Source organism: Bubalus bubalis, chromosome 20, assembly GCF_019923935.1.
Source record: "Bubalus bubalis isolate 160015118507 breed Murrah chromosome 20, NDDB_SH_1, whole genome shotgun sequence".
Taxonomy (NCBI): domain Eukaryota; kingdom Metazoa; phylum Chordata; class Mammalia; order Artiodactyla; family Bovidae; genus Bubalus; species Bubalus bubalis.
In genome coordinates this window covers 26,273,445-26,293,757 of record NC_059176.1, presented here as the reverse complement: position 1 = coordinate 26,293,757, position 20,313 = coordinate 26,273,445, and the positions used below count along the sequence as shown (strand labels likewise).

Here is a 20,313-nt window from a genome sequence, read left to right as displayed (position 1 = left end):
CCACTTGCCACTAACACAGTCCTCTCTCAGGCATGACCTTCTATCCAAATACAGCAGGCGTCCTCTGTGGAAACAGGTCTGGCTGCAAAAGGACTCCTGATAAAGGGCTTAACCAGTAGTACCCCTGAGTCCCTTCAGTAATCTTAATGCCCTCAAGAAATCTACCCCAAAAAAGCAGCATCTTCCAAATGGTCTAAGAAATTCCACCTTAAACGGCAGATTTGATGACCTTTTGTACATTTTAAAAATGAACTTTGTATGATTGCTAAGACTGAAATATATTGAAAGAAAGAAATCAGTTTTATCATCTTGCTTTATCAAAGTACCTATCCTCTTAAGTTATTCCAATATGAAGATGACCAGCAGTGTTGCTGCCTGCTCCTCATTTGTGGCAAACCCTTTCAATCAAAGGAGTTATGAATTCAGTGATTTGCACTGTTGGTACATTGCTGTAGTTAAAAAGTATTTGCTCACCCCAGGGGGCCAGGCAAAGGCTATCGACTTGCTCGCTTGATGTAGGAAAAAGACAAATTAGTCCCCTATCCTATCCACCAGCAGGGGGACAATGACCTGACCTGGAAAAGTCAACACAAACCACTGTATAATATATTTACATTTTTTTTTTCCAGGAAACTTCAGAGGTACCAAATCAGCTGTGTATAGTGTGCAAACTGCATGCAAGCTAATAGAATGTGAAATAAATTTGAGGACGGCTAGGTGGTTTAGCTTGATTAAACCCTGTGTGTGATGGCGCTAGTGGCCATGGCTTATCCTGGAGGAACTTTGGTAGCTTTGAGTGGGGAAAGGCAGAGAGAAAGGAGTTGTAACAGAATGCTGTTTCTGGATATGACTGCTTATTACTCATCACCTATCTCCAGCCCCATATACAATCTCAGCTGTCTTCTAACACACTAAGCAAACAGGGAGAGGAATTTTTATTTTAGAGTCACTCAGCTAGAGTAAAGGTGGACAAGTGAGCAAATTCTCTTCTTGTGCTATGGCAACAATTCCATTTTGCATGGATCTGTGCCTTAAGTTTAATAAACAGAATATGTTTGCTCATTTTTTTTATTACCATATAAAATGACTGAATTTACTATAAAATGAAGAGGTTCTCATGTTTGTACCAACCAGAAGAACACAGTATTAGGGGGGAAATGCGATACCTTTCCATTATGTAGGTCAGACTATAGATCAAAGATGGGACCAATAACCAGTTTAAAGTGGAATTTCTCAATTTCTACTATTGGTGATTTGAAGGGATAATTAAGAAATAATAATTTTTATGAAACTTTGTGAAAATTCAAATAAGGAACAAATAAGCTAACCAACCACAGTTCTGTCATAGACAGGGGAAAAAATTATAAAAGATGACTTTATTATCTTTCAAAGTTCCTTGAAACCTGCTCTTTCTCAGCACCTATAAAATCCTATCATCATAAGTCAGAAAAAGAAAAACAAATATAGTATATTAAAGTACATATATGGAATCTAGAAAAACGGTACTGATGAACCTATCTATAGGGAAGGAATGGAGACACAAACATAGGAAATGAATTCATGGACACAGCTGGGGAAGGAGAAGGTGAGATGAATCAAGAAAGTAGCATTGACATATACACTGCATGCATGTTCAGTCATTTCAGTCGTGTCCGACTCTTTGGGACCCCATGGACTGTAGCCTACCAGGCTCCTCTGTCTATGGGATTCCCAGGCAAGAAAACTGGAGTGGATTGCCATGCCCTCCTCCAGGGGATCTTCCCGACCCAGGGATCAAACCCATGTCTCCTGCACTGCAGGCAGATTCCTTACCACTGAGCCACCAGGGAAGCCCCATATACATGCTGCTATCTGTAAAATAGAGAGCTGGTGGGAAGCTACTGTAAAACACAGGGAGCCCAGTACGGCACTCTGTAATGACCTAGAGGGGGTGGGATGGAGGGAGTTGGCAGGACACTCAAGAGGCAGAGGAGATATACATATAGTTATATCTGATTCACATTGTTGTACAGCAGAAACCAACACAACACTGTAAAGCAATTATCCTCCAATAATTTTTTTTTAATGTAAAGAAAAAAAATCCTATCTTTAGCTAAACTCAGTTGGCTTCTATAGAAAAAGTTATAGGTCTCAATATGTATGGCAAAAATTTGGAGGGAAGAGTATATTCGGATGCTATATTGTAATTCACTTTAGAATATAAAATGTTATAATAATAATACCAGAAATAATAAAAGGAACCAACCTAAACTTGTCCAAATCAAGCACAAATATAGCAAATTTTTAAAGCCCAAATATCCATCTTTTATTCATTCAGCAAACATTTGTGATTGACCTACTATGTATAAGACACTAGTCCCAGTTGTCAGTGGGCAAAAATTTTGAAGAGTTGGTAACTGGAAATCTGGAGTACCTAACTGTAGTAATATAGGATAGAAGCCCTGTTAATTTTTTTCTGCTTCAAGCACATAACAAAGTAACGTCTGCTCATCAAGTAAAAAATTCGTAGTCTTAGTTTCTGCAGCCTATTTTGAGGCACATTATTTAGTGGGAGGTGAGTTCCAAGTCCATCTTACCAAGGCAATCTTCATAAGAGAGAGAAACAAGTCACACTAGAGTTTAGTTAAAAATAAATAAATAAATAAAATATATATAGTGAGCCAGTAAGGGTTTATATAGCCTGCCCACTAAACACGTGGGTAAACTTGAATAAGCATCTAAACTTCTCAAAACTATGAAGTTTTCCCCTATTAAATAAGGGAAGTATCAGTAGATTTAGATGTCTTTCAGGTCTCTTCCAGCCCTAAAATCTAATTAAGTGAAGTGAAAACACTATGAGAAATGTTGAAAGTGATAGACAAATGTGATGATAATGATAACTCAAGGCCTATGTATAAGTAGACTTCTTGTCTACCCCCACGTCTACCTCACCTGCTTTTGTGCCTTCTTTTGGCCCAAGAGTCCGATAGCAAAGCATCCTTAGCCCAGGGGAGGGCCAGTCTGCTTGCTCTCAGCCTCCTCCCTCCACGGCACCCAGTGTCCTCTCCTGAACGAAAGTGTTCTCCCCTAAATAAAAGGCTACGGGACAGAGGAGCTCAGGTGTCCCTGCTCAGCCGCTCTGACTGCAGAGGTGCTACCAGAGAAGTGATAGGTTGAGTCAAGCCGCCTTTAACCAATGACCAGCCTTTTGTATATTCGAATTCTTCTTCTGTAAAAGAGGAACCATCACACCGGTTCAAAAGATTGTTATGAGAATTAGTCAAGGAAAGTATAAGAGGTACACGCATGTCGTGGTACGTAGTTGCTAACGTTGTTATTGCCGTAGTTGAGGCTCAGAGCGCACTGTCTGTACCCCCTGCTGAATAGAGATGTTCCAAAGCGACCACACAAACCCTAAACAATTCCTCATCACAGTTGCACAGGAATATATGTGCCTGCCATCCATTCTTATCCACCAAACAGCAGCAACAAGAACAGGCATTTGGTAGTGCTTATTTCTCTCACAAGGCAATTTCCTCTGCGTGGTTTCATCGGATTTTCAAATTTAGGCTGCAAGGCAGGTAAAGTACGTCTTGTTTCCATCCCAGAGCTCAGGCCACTGCGTTGCACCATCCCACAGCATGGCACTCGAGGGGGTGCCATCCGTGTGGAATACAATGTGAGTGGTACTTCCCCTTCCCCAGAGTCCTGCAGGCAGCAAGACTGCCACTTGCAGAATAGGAAACTGAAGCTCAGAGAGGTTAAGTGAGTTGCCTGAGGTCACACAGCAGAGGAGGAAAAGATTCTGATCTCCAAGTCAGTTTATAACTCCAGCTATTTTATGCTTTCCCCTGTACTGTGTGGCCTTTATCACTGTACATTCATGAAGACTATGACAGGGTCAGAATTCTCTACCAGGATACCCCAAAGCATAATATAGGATGGAGGGACTGGCACTGAGAATGTGACCCTGTCACAGACCTCAAGAGACTGAAGGAGACTCCTCCCTGTGTCATAACAGAATACTACCCACTGTGACTCCGTTTAGCTGTGGATATGCTATGCTTGGGACATCATTTTGTGGAAAGAAAGCAACTGCACGTCTAAGTAAACCACGCTGTGGAGACAGCGGGCTGTGCTTCCTCACCATATGACTGGCTCCCATGAATATTCAAGACCCAGCACCCCTAAAAAAAAATCTATTACATCTCCCACCTGTGTTGTCATCTTATCACAATCTGGTCTATGCCAACAGGCACACTGCAGTATTAAGAATCAGAGTTTGAGAAAAGTGACAGAAATAGTTATTAAAGTGCTGCAATTGGACTCCACGCAAAATGAGAGTGACTTCCTCGAACTCGCTAATCCCCAAACAAAATCACCATCAAGAAATATTAAAGCACACATTTTATTAGTTTCATTTAATTTCTTAATTGCTCAAAGTCAGTTTACCCATTTATTGCTGTGTGAAATGCTTAGAGGCAAGGCGCACATTAAAGGGATTATTTCCATGTAATCCCTCCCTCCCAGAGGGTAGGAACCGCTCACTTATGAATCCTGATTTATGCTCTGTAACAGTATCAAAATGGAGGGAATCGTTATTGTAAAATGATAGAGTCAGGAGTCGGGTAATACAGGAGAGTGTAATTTAATAGCAAAGAGAAAGTACCTCATTTTCGGTAAAAGTTATGCATGCCTGTTTCAGGAATAGCTATTAACCAAACTGAATTTAGCCTCCCATTTTTCTGGCTCTACTTCTGTTAATTGATAGATGTTGAAGATGTGTCGACTGTTAAGATTTTAATCAGATGGTGTCTGGGAGTTCGATGTGATCATTTTACTGGGGCTTGGAGTTCTGGGGATAATAATTGCCCTGAGCATTCCACTCTCTGTGACAATATGCCCACCACCAGCACAGCCTTCCTTTTTGGCAGGAAAAAGAGGGCAGGCACTCAGGGGGAATTTGGAAGGATGCTGCAAATGATCCAGGAAAGGCGAGTGAGGTAGGAAGCAGTCTAGGTAAACATCCACCAAGAAACTAGTGACGGTCTGAACTTCTGGCAGTTTCTGTGGTGCCTCATAGCTGGCCTGAGACCATTAAACTCCAGAGGAATGGGAAAGCCATTAGTGACCCGGGAAAGAGCTTTTTCTTGTTCTGCTGCTAACACATCTCTCGCTGTCACAGTACCTATAACCAACTACATCATTTTAGGACCATTATTGCTATTCTTGGAAAGAAGTAAGAGCGATAGCATCAGAAGGGTGCAGAGGTAAGGCCAGTCCTTACCAGCGACTTCTGCCCCCCTCAGACAGCACATGCCCCAGACAACACTGCAGGAGGCGGAGTATTTCCGTTCCAGGCTGGCCCTCTTCCAATCTTTGATATTCATTCTCTACCTTTTGTGTCAGCTTCCTACAAAGAGTATACAAGATAAAACTTTTTCTTTAAAGCCCTCAAGGAGATTTGTACCATGTATTTTATTAGATTGAAGGCAAAACACGCTGATACCAGCAGAAAAAAAAAAAAAAATGGCTGCTTCAGACCCCAGCTGACTGACCTCTTTTGCATGGAAAATTCTCCATATGATTACAGAGCTAATGAGTAATATTTAATGAAAACATTAGGCCTTTGCATATATTTGTAAGCAGCACTTCTTCCATTTAAATTTACATAGAAATAAGCCGATGTGTATAACTATGCATCCTGGAACTCTGTGTATTTTAAGGAAAATCCTCTTTGGCTATCTCTGGCTGTTTCTATACAAAGCTCAAACTTTTCAATAAGAAAACAGTGGAATTCAGTCAATCATCCGGTTGACACCAAACATGCAAGTATTTGGTGGTGCGTGAGTAAAACAGCTGAACTCAGGCAGACTCATCCTCATTTCACAGAATGTTTTGGCTTTATGCAAACAACAGTGTATGAGAAAAAACTGGGCTAAACATGCTACATAAATATGTGTGGGGGTAAAAACAACAACAGCAACTTTCAATTTCAAGAATCCTTAAGCATGTGAGGGTAAAGACTCAGGACAAGAATTGTTTCTGGAGGCTTCATAGATTTCCTTTCCTGCTCAGAAGCTGAATCGCAGTGGGAGCTGGATTTGAAAATGAAAAGCCTGTGACAACTTTCTTCTCCACTCTTCCCCTTCCCCTCTAGGTGGAGCTGACAGGCAGCAGTGTCTTTGACTATGTCCACCCCGGGGACCACGTGGAGATGGCAGAGCAGCTGGGCATGAAGCTTCCGCCTGGGCGGGGTCTCCTCTCACAGGGTACCGCTGAAGATGGAGCCAGCTCAGCATCTTCCTCCTCCCAGTCGGAGACCCCCGAGCCAGGTGGGACTTGCAATCCCAACATGAGGGTTGGTGGGCAGGACCTTTGCCAATGATTGCACTCAAGTTGCCAGTGTGAAGAGACTACAAATAGGTCTAATGGTATTTAACAATTCCATGCAGCTTTCTGTCCTGGGCGGTAATTAAGTAAGGAAGAGATTTGAAAATAAGAAGACATTTTAATAAGTATAATCCAGAGATCTAATTTCAGGTGAACAAAATGCACAGAAGGTACCAGTTCCTTTAGATTCTTTTTCAAATTAATGGAGGGAAAAGGTTCAGATTTGGAAAGCCCTCTGCCTTTCATTGTTACCATGGCTAAATGCAATGCATTTATTTATTATTCAGCAAAATCGATGGCAAAGACTTTTGAATATTAGCTTGTGGAGAATTAAAGGTATTAGGGGCTTGCAGAAATCTGTTTCTTTTTCTTTTTTTTTTTTTTTTAAGCATCAGAAGGTACTTGAAAGATGTGAACAGATAAATTAAGGCTAAAAAGAAAACAGAAATGGCTACATTTTAAACTGCCTTTCCACCCTCAGTATTTAATTAGATCAATTGTATAGAGGAATGAACAGAGGTGACATTCCTCATTGGGATTCCTTCCAGGACTCTTATAGACTTTGCATTCAGAATGTTCCCATTTTCATTGTGTTGTACTGATGATAATTTAAGTATTAGGGGAAAATCCATTTATAAATTAAACAAAATGACTTGATATCCATCAGTCCCCTAGTTCATCAAGCTGTTCAAACACGGGGAAGATTGGCTGGTCGGCCTGGGTCTTCCGAGAGCGCTGGTAATTAGATCTGCGAAGGATTTATTCTTTGCTGATTGGGGCTTTAAATTAATTGAAGTTCCACATTTGTGGTTTTGTCCTTTTTGTACTTTTTTAGAGGAGATATTTCATATTCTTGTGTGGTGGAGTGCTTGGCCAAGCAGCAGTGGTTTAAATGTTAATTTTTCTCATGAGAAGTTTAAGATTTTTAATGAATCAAGGCCTGATTTGAAGTGCAAAGTTTTATTTGCTTACTTGGGAAATTATTTTTGCCCTCTAAAGATGCTTGTACTTTGATATGTTGTTTTAAAACATATTCACAAAACAAAAGCATTTTGTGAAAGAGAAATAGGAAAAAAGGAAAAAAAAAACTGTACCTTTGGATTAACCTTAAAATAACTCTACACACTTACAAGAAAATAATTTGATCTGCTTAGAAATAATCACAGCATATTTGTTCACACAGAAGGGAAAATACATGTTTACCTCTTTGGGAAATATTTTAATTCCTTCTAGAATCAATGTGTGTTTCCCCATTTAAGTTAACTGAAGCTTCTAGGGCATTATTTTCTAGCTTTTGAGCGGGGATCATTCCTTCTCCAGTGAGTCCCATCCATGAGAAAAGAGGATTTAAGACTACTCCTTACCATTTAAAGATAAAAATAATTTTGTTCCAGAGGTCAAGGGAGTCATATACTCTTGTACCATACCTCACTGACTTCACTTCACTGGGCCTGCTTTTTAGTCATTAGAACGTTCATATCTGGGTATATTTGAGAAGCAGTACATGAAAATAGTGTTCTACTCCATTCTGGAGTTGCACTGGGAAACCAGGGTTGATCATGACTCTTAAAACGCTCAGTACGTAAGAAATCAAGTTTATAAACCTTAGTATGAACAAAGACCTTGAAAAAGTGGGCTTCATTTCCCTGAATCACAAAACCTCAAGTTAACAGGAGTCTTCAACAGTCCTTTAATCCAACCTCCAACTTATGCCACCATCCTTTCCAGCAAAACCAACAGACGCTCTTTTAATCTCTGCTGAAACTCACTCCTAACAGGAATCTATGGAAGGTACAAGGCTTCCCACTCCATTGGTGAGCAGCTCTGATAGAAAGTTATCCCTAATATGGAGCCAACCTACTTTGCTGCAATTCTCCTACCCTGCCCCATCCCCAGTCTGCCCTCTGGGACATTTCAGATTGACACCTTCCTCCCCTTCACAGCCTCTCAAATATATGAAGTCAGGTTCACCAAATTCGTCCTCCCTCCTTCCTACTCCTTTTCAAGTCAAACTGCCCTCATTCTGCAAGCATTATTTAATGGCATGTTGCTAAGACCCTCACCATCCTAGCCATCTTCACCTGGCTGTGCTTATTAGTTGGTGGCCCTCTAAAAACAGGGTTCTGAGAGCTGAGTGCAGCCTTTAGATGTACTGTGACCAGTACAAAGCAGAGGGATTGTCCCCTTTCTCAATTTAGGCTGCTGTACTGTTATTTAGCCCAGGGTCCTATTGGCAGCCAGATCCCGCTGTTGATTCATATTGAACTTGATGTCTTCCCTAAACACATGTTAAGGGTGACTTGTCCCTTAAAAGAGAAGGAAAAAAAAAAAAAAATCTACAGCCTATAAACCAATTCTACTAGGAAATCCAAAACTAGAGTCAAATCAAACCGGTTTAAGATTAAATATGAAAACTCTGGTGAACCCCATGCCTGCTGAAGCCCTAGGGTGTGCTCCAGTCTCACTTGGCACCCTTTAATTTTGGCTATCAGAAAAATAACTAACTCCTTTAAAGTGACTCCGTCAGTTATCCTTAAAGTGTAACTGAAAATTTACCAGGGTTTCTTCCCCTCCCCACCTGCAGCCACCCTAACTGATACAATGGAAAACCCTGCTTTGCACATTCCTTAACAACTTGGGCTTGTTAGCAACAATCGCATAGGAACTGTCTCTTCCTTGCTAAAGAGTGTATTTCTCACCATTAGAGACTGTTAAACTGGCTTTGCTTTCAAATTCTCTAGTGTTGGTTATTTGCAATCTTTGGCTTAAAAAGGCAATTAGATAGACTGCTCAAATACTGAAAGGCAGTGCAGGATGCTACCTTTAACTAAATATCTTCACTAGCGCAGATCATTGCTCCAGGGGAATTACTTTAAAAGTCCATGTCAGGCACTACATCCCAAAGCTGCTTATGTTTCTTAAAAGCTGAAAGAATTTTAACAAGATTTTCTAATTCTTAATAACACCAAAGAACATTTTTGAAGACTGTTGTTCACTACATCATAATCTTTTTAACTCTGATAAAACACCGATTCTTGCTTAAATAGTAGTGTAATTTGGTTGGAAAATGGTTATCAATATGTGGTGATTATGAAAATGAAGGGACTAGTAGGTATGGAATTTTTCAGGAGCCCTGATGTGTTCAGTGTAGCATTACTAAGTGACTGAAATCTAAATAACATTTGGCATTATAATAAAAAGGAAATAAGTGACTAAACCAGCCTAAGAGGCAGTGATCCTGTGCCATAATAGGAATTCTATTTCTTTGAACTGCCAGTCCTGTGATTGTCTTGTCTTGAAGTAGTCTCAAGATAATGAGGGAAAAAAAAAATCTGTTGATGGGACAGCCAACCCAAATAAATATTTTATATGTATGCACATTCATTAACAGTTTAATAAATATGATATTTCTTTTAGAGAAATTTTAAGGCAGGCAGAGAGAAATAAACAAGTGTCTACTTTAAAAAGTTCTAGGGTGCCTCTTTAAGGCTTCATCCAAGCATTCCTGAAGGGCTTGCTCTGTTCTGTCCACAGTCTTTCCTCTGCTCCTGTGGGGTTTGGGGTAGTTGGGGGGCGGTGAGGGGGCTGGGAAGAACCTCTGGAACATGAGGCTTAGATGGCTCAGTTTGCTTTTGTAGTTCTATTTGTATCTTTTCATCACTCTTAACAATTAGCTATAATCTTGGCATTATGAACCTTATCCTTTTTTAAAAAAAATAAATTTCAGTGTCACATATTTTATATGCTTAATAAACAGAAAAGCAGCTCTTTCAAGAAATCCTGGAGGTACTTGAAAAATCTCCCTGTTTGGAAAGCAAAGAGTTTCTATTCCTTAGGTTGGGCCATCAAATTGTTGTATTTTCTCCCCCCTTTTTCTTATTAAAATAGCTTGATATTTTTCTAGTTATAAAATGCGTGCCCATTGTGAAAAAGTTCCGAGAATACAGACAACAAAGAATAAAGACCTACCTACCCCTACCCCAAAATAACCACTGTTCTTGTACACTGGATATCCTTCTAGATTTTGTTGGTGTAAATATGTAGACATATATAGTTATGTAGTGGGATTTCTCTATGTGACTAAAATAAAACTATAACATACATGCCTCTATAGGCTGCTTTCTCTCACTTCACCTCACAGGCCACTTTCCCTGTCACGTTCCTCACTTTAACATAGAATTTCCCTTCTGTCTCCAGTGGTTTGTTTCCTTCTAGCTAATAATTAACTCCTAGCCGTAGGACCACTGTCAGGAGTAACATACCTGGGTCATGCTTGGGAGGGAATTCAGCCAGGACCAGAGATTTCGCTGCCCATCGAATGGGTGCAAGCTCACAGAGGGAGAAATCAATACCAAGTTTAGACAAGTTAGCAAAATGTATGAGACAGTACTCTCAGTGAAAAGTAAGACTAACTGCAGCAACATGGTTAACCATCGGTTGTCTGCAGGAAAGTTGACTGCGTTCTGTCTATAGTTTCAGCACATCTAGACTGTTACAGGAAGTTAAGATAATGATGGTTAGCAGTATCATCTTTATGCTGTTATGCCTACTCTACGACGTCCTGAGTATTTTAAAGGCAAGCAAAACGGAAGCAGTGGCGTGCCTACCTGAATAGAAATAATCTGTATTTCCCACATATGCCCCTGCACTGTGGGAAATTCGATCAGCTCCCATATCTGCAGGAACTCAATTCCTCTGCATTCATTAGACAATTTTCATAATACATGATATAATTAAAAGAACAAATGATTAGGAATAACAATAAAGAATGTAAAAATGTATCTGAGGATCAGATCAATATTTTATCTCCAAAGCTGTGTAGATATGAGATATAAGTATGGTTTTATGGGTGCACTATTTTCCATCTAGTATAGTGTTGGGTTGAGAGGGGATGGTTCTCTGATTTTTTTTTTTTTTTTTTGTATTGGTTTAAGTTGCCTATCCATGAACTGAATTTAGAAGTCAGGCAAGGGAAACCATCTAACTAACCCCACATCCAACCTCAGTCCCCAGACAGTGGGACTGTATCTACAGCACTTTCTGCTGTACTGCAAATGTCAAACAGAAGGTGTAATGGATTTAATATTAGCGCTGGCCAAGGTGCTGAGGGAGCTGTTAATAATGTCACTCCAGTTATTGATCTGAAGCCTTTAAAAATCAAAGAAAAGTGAGAGATCCCCTACTGGGGAAAGGCACACAGTGACTGGTTTTTATTGCCAATATATTTCTACATATAGAGTGGCAACTTTCTGGAATTATGTTATCACCATTCATCTCTGTGAGATTTTTGGAGTCATTATATGGTAAGATAATATCATGGAGACCACTCTGCATGCTAATGCTAAAAGATCAGGCCAAGTTCTTTTAGACATAAATAGAGCTTGATAATTTGTGTGGTAACTACAATATTCAAGTTGTCAAATGATAGGAGGTTTATTAGCACCAGATTTATTCATGATGACAATGTTGGACCCGCAGGAAGTGTAAAATGCGAACTATGTCGTCGTGAGGATGAGCTGTCCTCTCCTTTGGCCTTTCTAAAGCTCCAACTACAAACCATGCAAGGACTCACTTGAGACAGAAATGAATTCTGTCCTTACAATTAGTCTACCTTTTTCAGGAAACTGCTAATCCTTCAATCTGAATGGCAGTTTGTATGCAATGAAATCCCTGCTTTCCATAGTCCCCAACTAATAAATGAAATTAAAATGTATAATTTATGTTGAATGTTTATCAAACTGTAAACACACATTTAATGCCTTTCCATATTCATACAATATAAGCAAAGATAAATCCACCAGATAATGTACTACGGTTATCTCTGATGGATTGAATATGAAATGCATATCTACTGTAGCTGTAGCAAAGATCAAGACAAGTTCATGATTACCTCCGAACTGGCCTGACTCCTATTAATACCCGTGTGCACATGTTTGTGTCAAATCTAATAGTCAGAAAGCACTCTAACAGAAAGGAATTTGTTCCATAAACCAAAACGATCATCATGTACTGATAAACTCAGCTTTTATCCAAAAGTTATGTAGGCAAAATGATGCATTTTCCTTAGCAATGCCATCCTTATTTTGAAATGAAATAGAAACTATCTTTTGCCATTCCTGAATGAAGATGACGCATACTCTCCAAAAAAAAAAAAAAAAAACCAGTACTGTTACAGGAACTGCCCTGCCAAACTCAGAATTCTTCTTTTGCCTCAAGAAAAGATGTAGTACCATCTTTTCCTGCAGGAAGTAGGCTTTTCTTAGACGTCTCCTCTACCCCCAGATAAACTATACAACTGCACAGAAGAGAATACATTTCTCCAGTGCTTTCTGGTATTCGAGGCCTAGGAACACTTAGAACCTTAATTTGTGTCTGCTCCCACTTCTGTGTACTTGTCTGTGTATGATGAGAATATTTGCAAAGCAACCGTATATGTACTTCTAGGATATTGCCTAAGGGAGCTAAAGAAAACAAGGGAAATTTCCCTCCTTCCCACCAGGGTATGCTGGCCCAGCATCCCTTCCAGGCCAGCTCCCAGAATGCACAGCTGCAGCACAGGGCATCCTTGGGGTCTTGACACTCCAACCTGTGAAAAATCCGTGTTGGTGACTCACATACCTACAGAAGGGCAGCCTCCCTTTTGTTCCCAGAAAAGATGCTAGATGTTAGCCTAGTTGTATATGCCATCCTGAAACTAACATTCTCTTCCAAAATTTAGATCACAGTGGAAGCAACTCAAAAAACCACATTAATCTAAATTAATATAATGGTATTTACAGGGTAGCAAATGGTTTGTTCAATAATAGCCGTGTAGGCCTCTTATCAAAATACACAATAGATTCACTCGGCCTATATGTACCGTATTTTCCTAAACCTTCTATTGAAGGTTCAGAAAATCAATTTTTTAAACCCATTATTTTTAACAGTTGTTTTATATAGCTTGCAAGGTCATAATTTTGACTTTCCTTCCCCTATGGTGATAAGGGGTACATTTCAGCATTTCTAAAATGAAAGCCAAGACAAGTTGTTAATGGATGATCTTTCTTCCCCATTAAAAAAAATTGTGGCTGTTTTTATCATTGGATATTAACAAATTAAAGATTCTATTTCTATAACTCTTGCCTTGAACAAAGCACAAGTTGTTTGCTTTTAATACATACAACTGCACAGAAATTTCACCCCTGTCCAAATGATACCATTCTGAATTCTTCATCTCACCAAACAACAGACTTAGGAAGGATCAGTTAGTTACCTGGCATTGACTGAGCTTTGCAGGGTGCACAGATCAGAGGAGGCAGAACTGGCTGGAAACCATTTCCACCCCTAGTGAGCAATTTACTCATGATTGCTTGGGGAAAATACTGAAAATATTGCTTCTGTGTAAAGTTTGCAACTTCCAGTTGTCAGCTCTTTGCCAAGCAGTTATTCCCAAGGACAGTTTTAGAAGCAAAGCCTACTTAGGCCACAGTGAAAAATGGCTAGCATTCATATCCTGCTTGGTGTACGCAGAACACAGAAACCACTAATTACAGGAGTTAATTCACACCCTAATCCCTCTGAGCAGGTCAGTGTGTTATCCTTATTTTAGAGATGGGGGAAAGTGATGGAAATTCTAAATGGCTTGCTCCAAACCACACAGTTTAGTTTAGCAGCCAAAATGAGAGGAAAGAGTATAGTATTAGGGTTGCACAGGTGAGAAGCCTAGGTACGAGATAGAAAAAGGAGATAGGACCCTAGTAGGTATAGAACTAGAGGAATTTTCTCCAAGGGACTTCTAAAGTCCAGAGAGTAACCTAACAATCCCCTTATGCACATACATGATTGGGCTAAAACACCATTTGTTTTCAAATATAGTCTTTAACTGGGGATTAAAAACATCCATCTAATCCTTTCCTCTTCTTTCATCCCTACATTGAAACTCCTTATGCCACAATGAACTGTAGCATCTGAATCAATTATGGGCAAAACTCAGCCCTGCATCTCTTGGTTCACCTTAGCTACGTGTCTCCTTAACCAGGAGCATAGCCAAAATTGTCTCTGTGTTTGGTCTCTGCTCTGCCTTAAGACAATGCAGGGCCAGGATCTATGCAGCATCTTCCTTTCAGAACCAGTCTCCCAAGGCAAGCAGGAGATGGAAAAGAGCAAGAAGACCAATGGGATCCATTGGAGGTCAGCAGAGCCTCCTCAAGGTACCTTCTCAGGAAACAATCGTGATTTCCTGGGACCTGTGGGAAACATCAACCCATCCATTAGTTAACAAAACCAGCCTGAGAGAGGAAGAACTTGTGTGTTTTCTCTAGTTGTTATTCACTAGGGTAAATTCAAGACCCTCCTGCTGATCAGGATTGTGTAGACTATTCAGTAACCGTTCACTGCATGTTTGTCATGTGTCAGACATTAGACAAAGCACTGAAGAAGCAAGGTGAAGTTCCCTGCCTTCCAGGAGCTGACCATCATATGAAGAGTGCAGGTCATTAACACAACGAAGGAGGGTGATGATGATGACTGTCAGAGCAAGGTGGTGTGTGATAGGGTAGCGTTGTTTTATAAGCTACTGCTGTTGGCCGTCCTTTCAGAACTATTCGGGTTTTAAACTTAACCCTGAAATTAACAGCCCTGAAACAATGGTTCCTTGGGAGCAAGGTGCTTTGACATGCCCAGACGTATACAGACCCTAACTCTCAGGAACTCTGATGCAGACTGTTAAGGGCTTTTTCCCTCTTTGTTTGTTTAAGCAGCCTTTTTTAAAGCCTGCTATAATTCCTATCTACTGATCTTTCTGGCTCTGTAGGAGTGTTCTGAAGGGAAACTGAATCCAAACTGCCTCCCTTCCACTTATACTGTGCTGATTTCTAAACTGATTTCCACTTACACTGTGCTGATAACTAAAATTCAGGAAATGCTGGCTTTGGAAAATTAAACTGACTCTTTTACCTTCTACTCAAGATAAAACTTGTTGCAAATATTCTAATAATGTTAATGATGATATTAATAGCTTGTATAATGTTTACCTACATATTCCCACTACATGAGTGGCCATGTTTTAAGAAATTTATTTCTCAAAATATCCCTAATTAGAGAAGGTAAATGGCTACCCTACACCAGAGTAGACGGTGGCCCTGGGATTTGAACTCAGGCCATGTGATTTGAGTACTCTACTAGGTGCTTACGGAGAACACAAGTGGTAGAAGACGTGACACGTGCCCTTAGGTAACTGATCATTGTTGGTAGAAGAAAGATGACGACAAGGTGACAAGAGAAGAAAGAAGGATGACCCTGCTGCTGTCCTCAATGAAGACATAAAATTGGCAAGTTGTATAAGAATTCAGGGAGAAGCTAAATGACTGTGGGTGGCTTTGATAAGGAGGGCAGACCTTCATGAAAACCAACCCAAGAGCAAAGAGGTAGAGATGATGTTCCAGGAGCCTCATCTCAATGAACAAAGTGGGAGTAAGGATACTGCATTTAGGAGGCTGGAAGGAGCCCTGTCTTCCTCCTGGAGGCAAAGATACATGCTTTTCTAGAATGCAGCCAGAGCTTGGAGCAGCCAGTATACCAGGGAAAAGCATCTGAGATGGGCGTTATACATTCTGAGTATAACTCATCCAGCAGAGCAGTGACCCAATGAAAATATTATTTCAAAACTTATAAATACAAAAATAAAGTTTGAATCTGGAAGGCTCCTCCCTTGAGGGTCATGTTATACAATACCTATGCCTTCTGAATCCCTGCACAGCATAGCTACTAATATTCACTGAACGGTTGCCAAGTATCAAGCACTCTGCTCAGCCCATAATATGCACTACCTCATTCACTCCTCACAAGACACTATGAAGAAGACACCATTATTTTTCCCATTTTACAGATGAAAGAACTGAGAAGAAAAGACATACAGTTAGCAGCTGGATAGCCTAGGCTTTGAAACGAAGCAGCTGGGGACACTCTCCATCCTTCCTAGGCAGCTCTGACGGTTAGTTGTCCTCATGTTATGCTGATTCCTGTCGACTGGTAACTTACATTTACTGGACTTATTCCATGAGCCTTTATTTTTGCAAGAATAAGAAGGATGTGTTGAATAGAGCAGACTTAAAGTGAAAGAAACCATCCAAGGGGCCATTTCTTTAATCCAGAAGTGAGTGAGTAAACCTTGAGAAGAATTATTGCAAAGGAAGAAGTGACCATTTGAAACTAAGATAGATGACAGAAAAAGGTAGAAATACACCTTGTGGTCAGTCTTTAGCCAGGAGCTAATGGTTAATAGTCTAGAAATTATATAAGTCTCAAGCTTTCATATGATTAGGATTAATGACACCATCTGTCCACTCTCATTTTTTGTATCAATTGGTAATAAAATCTGAAAATATTCAAAAATTACAAAATTACATATGCTATTTATCATCACACATTAAGATGCAAATTTCCTTAGGGTTCAAAGCTGTTCCTTTTTATAGTTTATGAAAATATATCATGTGCTTTTGGTTAAAAAAAAAGTCTGCTGCTCAGTGCCTCTCACTTGTCAGGGGGTGTCCTCTCCAAATAAAAACATGAGTAAAGCATAAGGTGAAATTGGTGACATAAAAAATTAAAACTCTGTACTTTCCTGTGTCCTGCCATCTCTTGGTTGACATCGCAAGAGTATTAAAATTATCTGTTAACTCCCTTCCCAAATTACTGCTAGTCAAAATGAAAGAGAAATTGATTGAAGTGATAATATAAAAATGAATTTAAACTGTAATCAGTATTTAGGCCAATACTTTCCATTTCACAGAAGTAATATAAAAGTGTAAAAATAACAAAAGTGTAATCATCTAAGTATAGAAAACATTCACTCATTTCCTCAATCATCCCATCATCATTTATTGCATGTCCATTGAACAAACTCAGTCCTAGAGCCTGAGACATGATAGTTACTAAAAAGGTCCTTGTTCTCACAGAACATACAGTCACATAAACCACCTGACCAAAAGGATTTCAGTTGAAAAAATTCAGTTGAAAGATTCAGGTCTCCACTTCATAACCAAGAGGTAAACTGTTACATCAGGTCGTAAGGGACCAGTTGGGCTGTCTCTGTTTTTAAAATGCAGAGCTGACACAGATTCTAAGCCACTACTTCCAAAAATGCGTTCTTTATCATAACTACCATGTGAGATGCTCCTCTCAACCCCTGGTAAAGAGCAGAGGAGAAAAGCTTCATTGCACATCATCTCATTGACAATTAACAATGAACGTTAACTTAATGAAGATTTGAAATGTGTGTGATCAATGTCTTTTTTTTTTGGTTTGAACTAGCCTTTCCCCATTTATTCGACTATGGAGAACATTTTTTAGAAAGAAACTCCTACAGACACTCCAGAAACACATCATGATGCCCTCAATCTTATTTCTGATCCCCAGAAGCCACTCCTCCCATCCACACCAGTCTCTTCTTCCAGGGCATCCCTTGCAGGCAGGATCACAGTCTGGCTTCTCAGCTCAGAGGTTCAACGGTTCAACTATCCATTTCCTCTGGTCACTCTCCCCAATGGCTCTCCTCAGTCTTCAGGGTACCCTTCAAGCTTTCCTAAAGGGGAGCTCTTAGATGAATCTAGTAATTAACTGAAAAGTTGTAAGACAAGATCTGCCAGCTCCCAGTTTCACAGCTTTAGAGCAGCCCTGGGCTTTGATTGGCAGGTCTTGCATTTCTCGTTCACCCTGTCTTCCCTATCCTTCATTTAATAAGCAGAGCAAAAGCCCAAATCTCTGGTTTCCTGCTCACCAAAGCAATTCACCAACAGATTCTGCTGTAAGGGTACAGTTATGGCTGCCCAGAGTTCTGCTCACTGCTCCCCTCCTAACCTTAGCCAGTTGCCATTGGTGTGGAAACAAGAACAAGAGTGTGGATTCAAGAGCAAGCATGTTAGGGTGGCGGGACAGGAGACCCAGTGTGGTGGTGGTAAGCTGTCCCTACACTGTTTTCTCTGATTTGTAGTTGCTGCACTGCCCATATTATAGATTTTAAAAATCTACTATCTGGTTAACTTGCAGGTTGCTCAAATAACTGAGAATTGATAACATATGAAGATGAGAGCCCTAACCCAAACTGCAGGATATTCTCTTTATACTATATCTGTAGCAGCTGCAAACATAGAAAAGTGCACAGGGTCCTCCTGGCTCTGTCCCTGTGAGAAATTTGACCTGGATCAGGTTAATTAACTCACTTGTGCCTCAGTTTCCCACTGTAAAACGTTGGCCCCCTCTAGTACAAGTTTGGAGACTAACGTAGGAATAATCACCTGTTGGTTTTAACATCATACCAATTAATATTAACATTCCTTATGGGGTCATTAGCATATTTTAAATGCTTAGAACAATAGCAGGCACGACGTAAGTGTTCTGTGAGTGTTGTCATTATTATTCATTTTGTTGAGCCAAGCATTCTCGTATTACCAAAGTTATTCCTTGTGGAAAGTCTGGCCAGGGCTGAGGTGACACAGTGGACTCCTACACCAACTTGCAAGGCTTAAATTTGGGCTTCCTTGTCACAGAGAAAACTGTTCCCGTTTCCTCTCTTAAAGAGCCCAGATTCTGCATGGATCACGGTACCCAAAGGTATGCTTTGAAAAAATCACCTGAAATGGAGTCCTTCTAGAAAGAATCCATTTAAGGGGAAAGACTCTTTTGGAAATATATACTTTTCCTTCCTCCAGCCTCTCTAATGAACAGATTGTGTTTTGCAGTTTCACTTTTTTTGTATACTCAGTTTTCTTAAAGCATGACAGAGGTGCGTAATTCTGTTCTCAGAGGTCCATCCCACTTTGGACTCAGCACCGAGATAGGCCTGCTGACTTCCCCTCTCCTAAGGCTAGCATGGAAACAGCCCAAGCCCATCTTAGACTGGACCTCAGTGTTGCTCTCCAAGGGTTTGCAACTGCCAGCCTGGCCTACTAAAACATATTCCGCTTATGACCCAAAGATTTAGCTGCTACATAGCACATATGATGAGCCTGACTGATATCTTTCCCTTTTATCAAGCTGGGTCATTGCGACATGGCCATAGCCACAGCAGGGGTTCTGCTTCACAAAAAGACTAAGTGACACCAAATGGGATATTCAGTCTCTACAATGTATGGTTCCTTTTACTACCAAATCAGCCTTCATACACCCTCTGGTCTGTGCTGGAGAATGGGGTGGAAGTACCCACCTATTTGTCTGAACTTTAAATGAATCAATTTATTTTGTGTAGGAGGGCTTCAGCTCATCACTAATCTCGAGAGTGGAAATGAGTGTAGATCTGGGGGAATGCTCTTGTAAAAGCACGAGAGATGCCCAGATGGTCTAGCCAGAGGTCCTATATATGGTCTTAAATAAATAAATTAAGAAACTCATTTCACATAGGCCACCAAGCAGTTATGAGATGTTAATGACTTTTAGTCACTGCCAACCTGGACAAAATTCAAGCCAATGACCTATGGGTGAAAGGCTCTCTATATCCCATTACCAGTCCCCTGAGCCATCCAGTCGCCCCTGACAAGGTATTTTATCATACCCAGTACAAAGCAGTATGGCAGTCCAAATTCCTATGCCATCAGAAAATCTTCTTCAGCTATTTAAAATAAAAGAATATTTTCAGAGTAAAAAAGAGGCAGAAGACCTAGCTCCTCAAATAAAGGAAGAATTACAATTAAAAAAAAAAAAACAACTTTTGGAAAAAGGTACACATGGGTATACATACATACATATACATAGCATTTAGACATTTTTAAAATTCCAATATTTTTTCATCCTATTTACTCCCATGCACATTTGATTCTGCCTCTGGATATTTAGTAACTGGCATATCTTGGAGTTCCCATTAAAGAAGTCATTAGTTTTAGTTTACCATTTGTATAAAACTGATTCGTTAAATCCTTGATGCTTTCTTTCCTAGCTTGTTTTTAAGTGTCATAAATAAATGACTTAAAT

At 40.1% G+C, this 20,313-nt stretch overlaps 1 protein-coding gene across 5 annotated transcripts in view; it reads left to right on the top strand.

Moving 5' to 3' along the window:
• NPAS3 (neuronal PAS domain protein 3) overlaps nt 1-20,313 on the top strand; it is a 964,678-nt gene that overhangs the window by 824,468 nt on the left and 119,897 nt on the right. For all 5 annotated transcript variants that reach the window (XM_025271190.3, XM_025271193.3, XM_044933430.2 and 2 more), the window contains one exon: nt 6,140-6,314. In XM_025271190.3, coding sequence (XP_025126975.1) covers nt 6,140-6,314 — 175 coding nt within the window. The remainder of the gene's footprint in view (nt 1-6,139; nt 6,315-20,313) is intronic.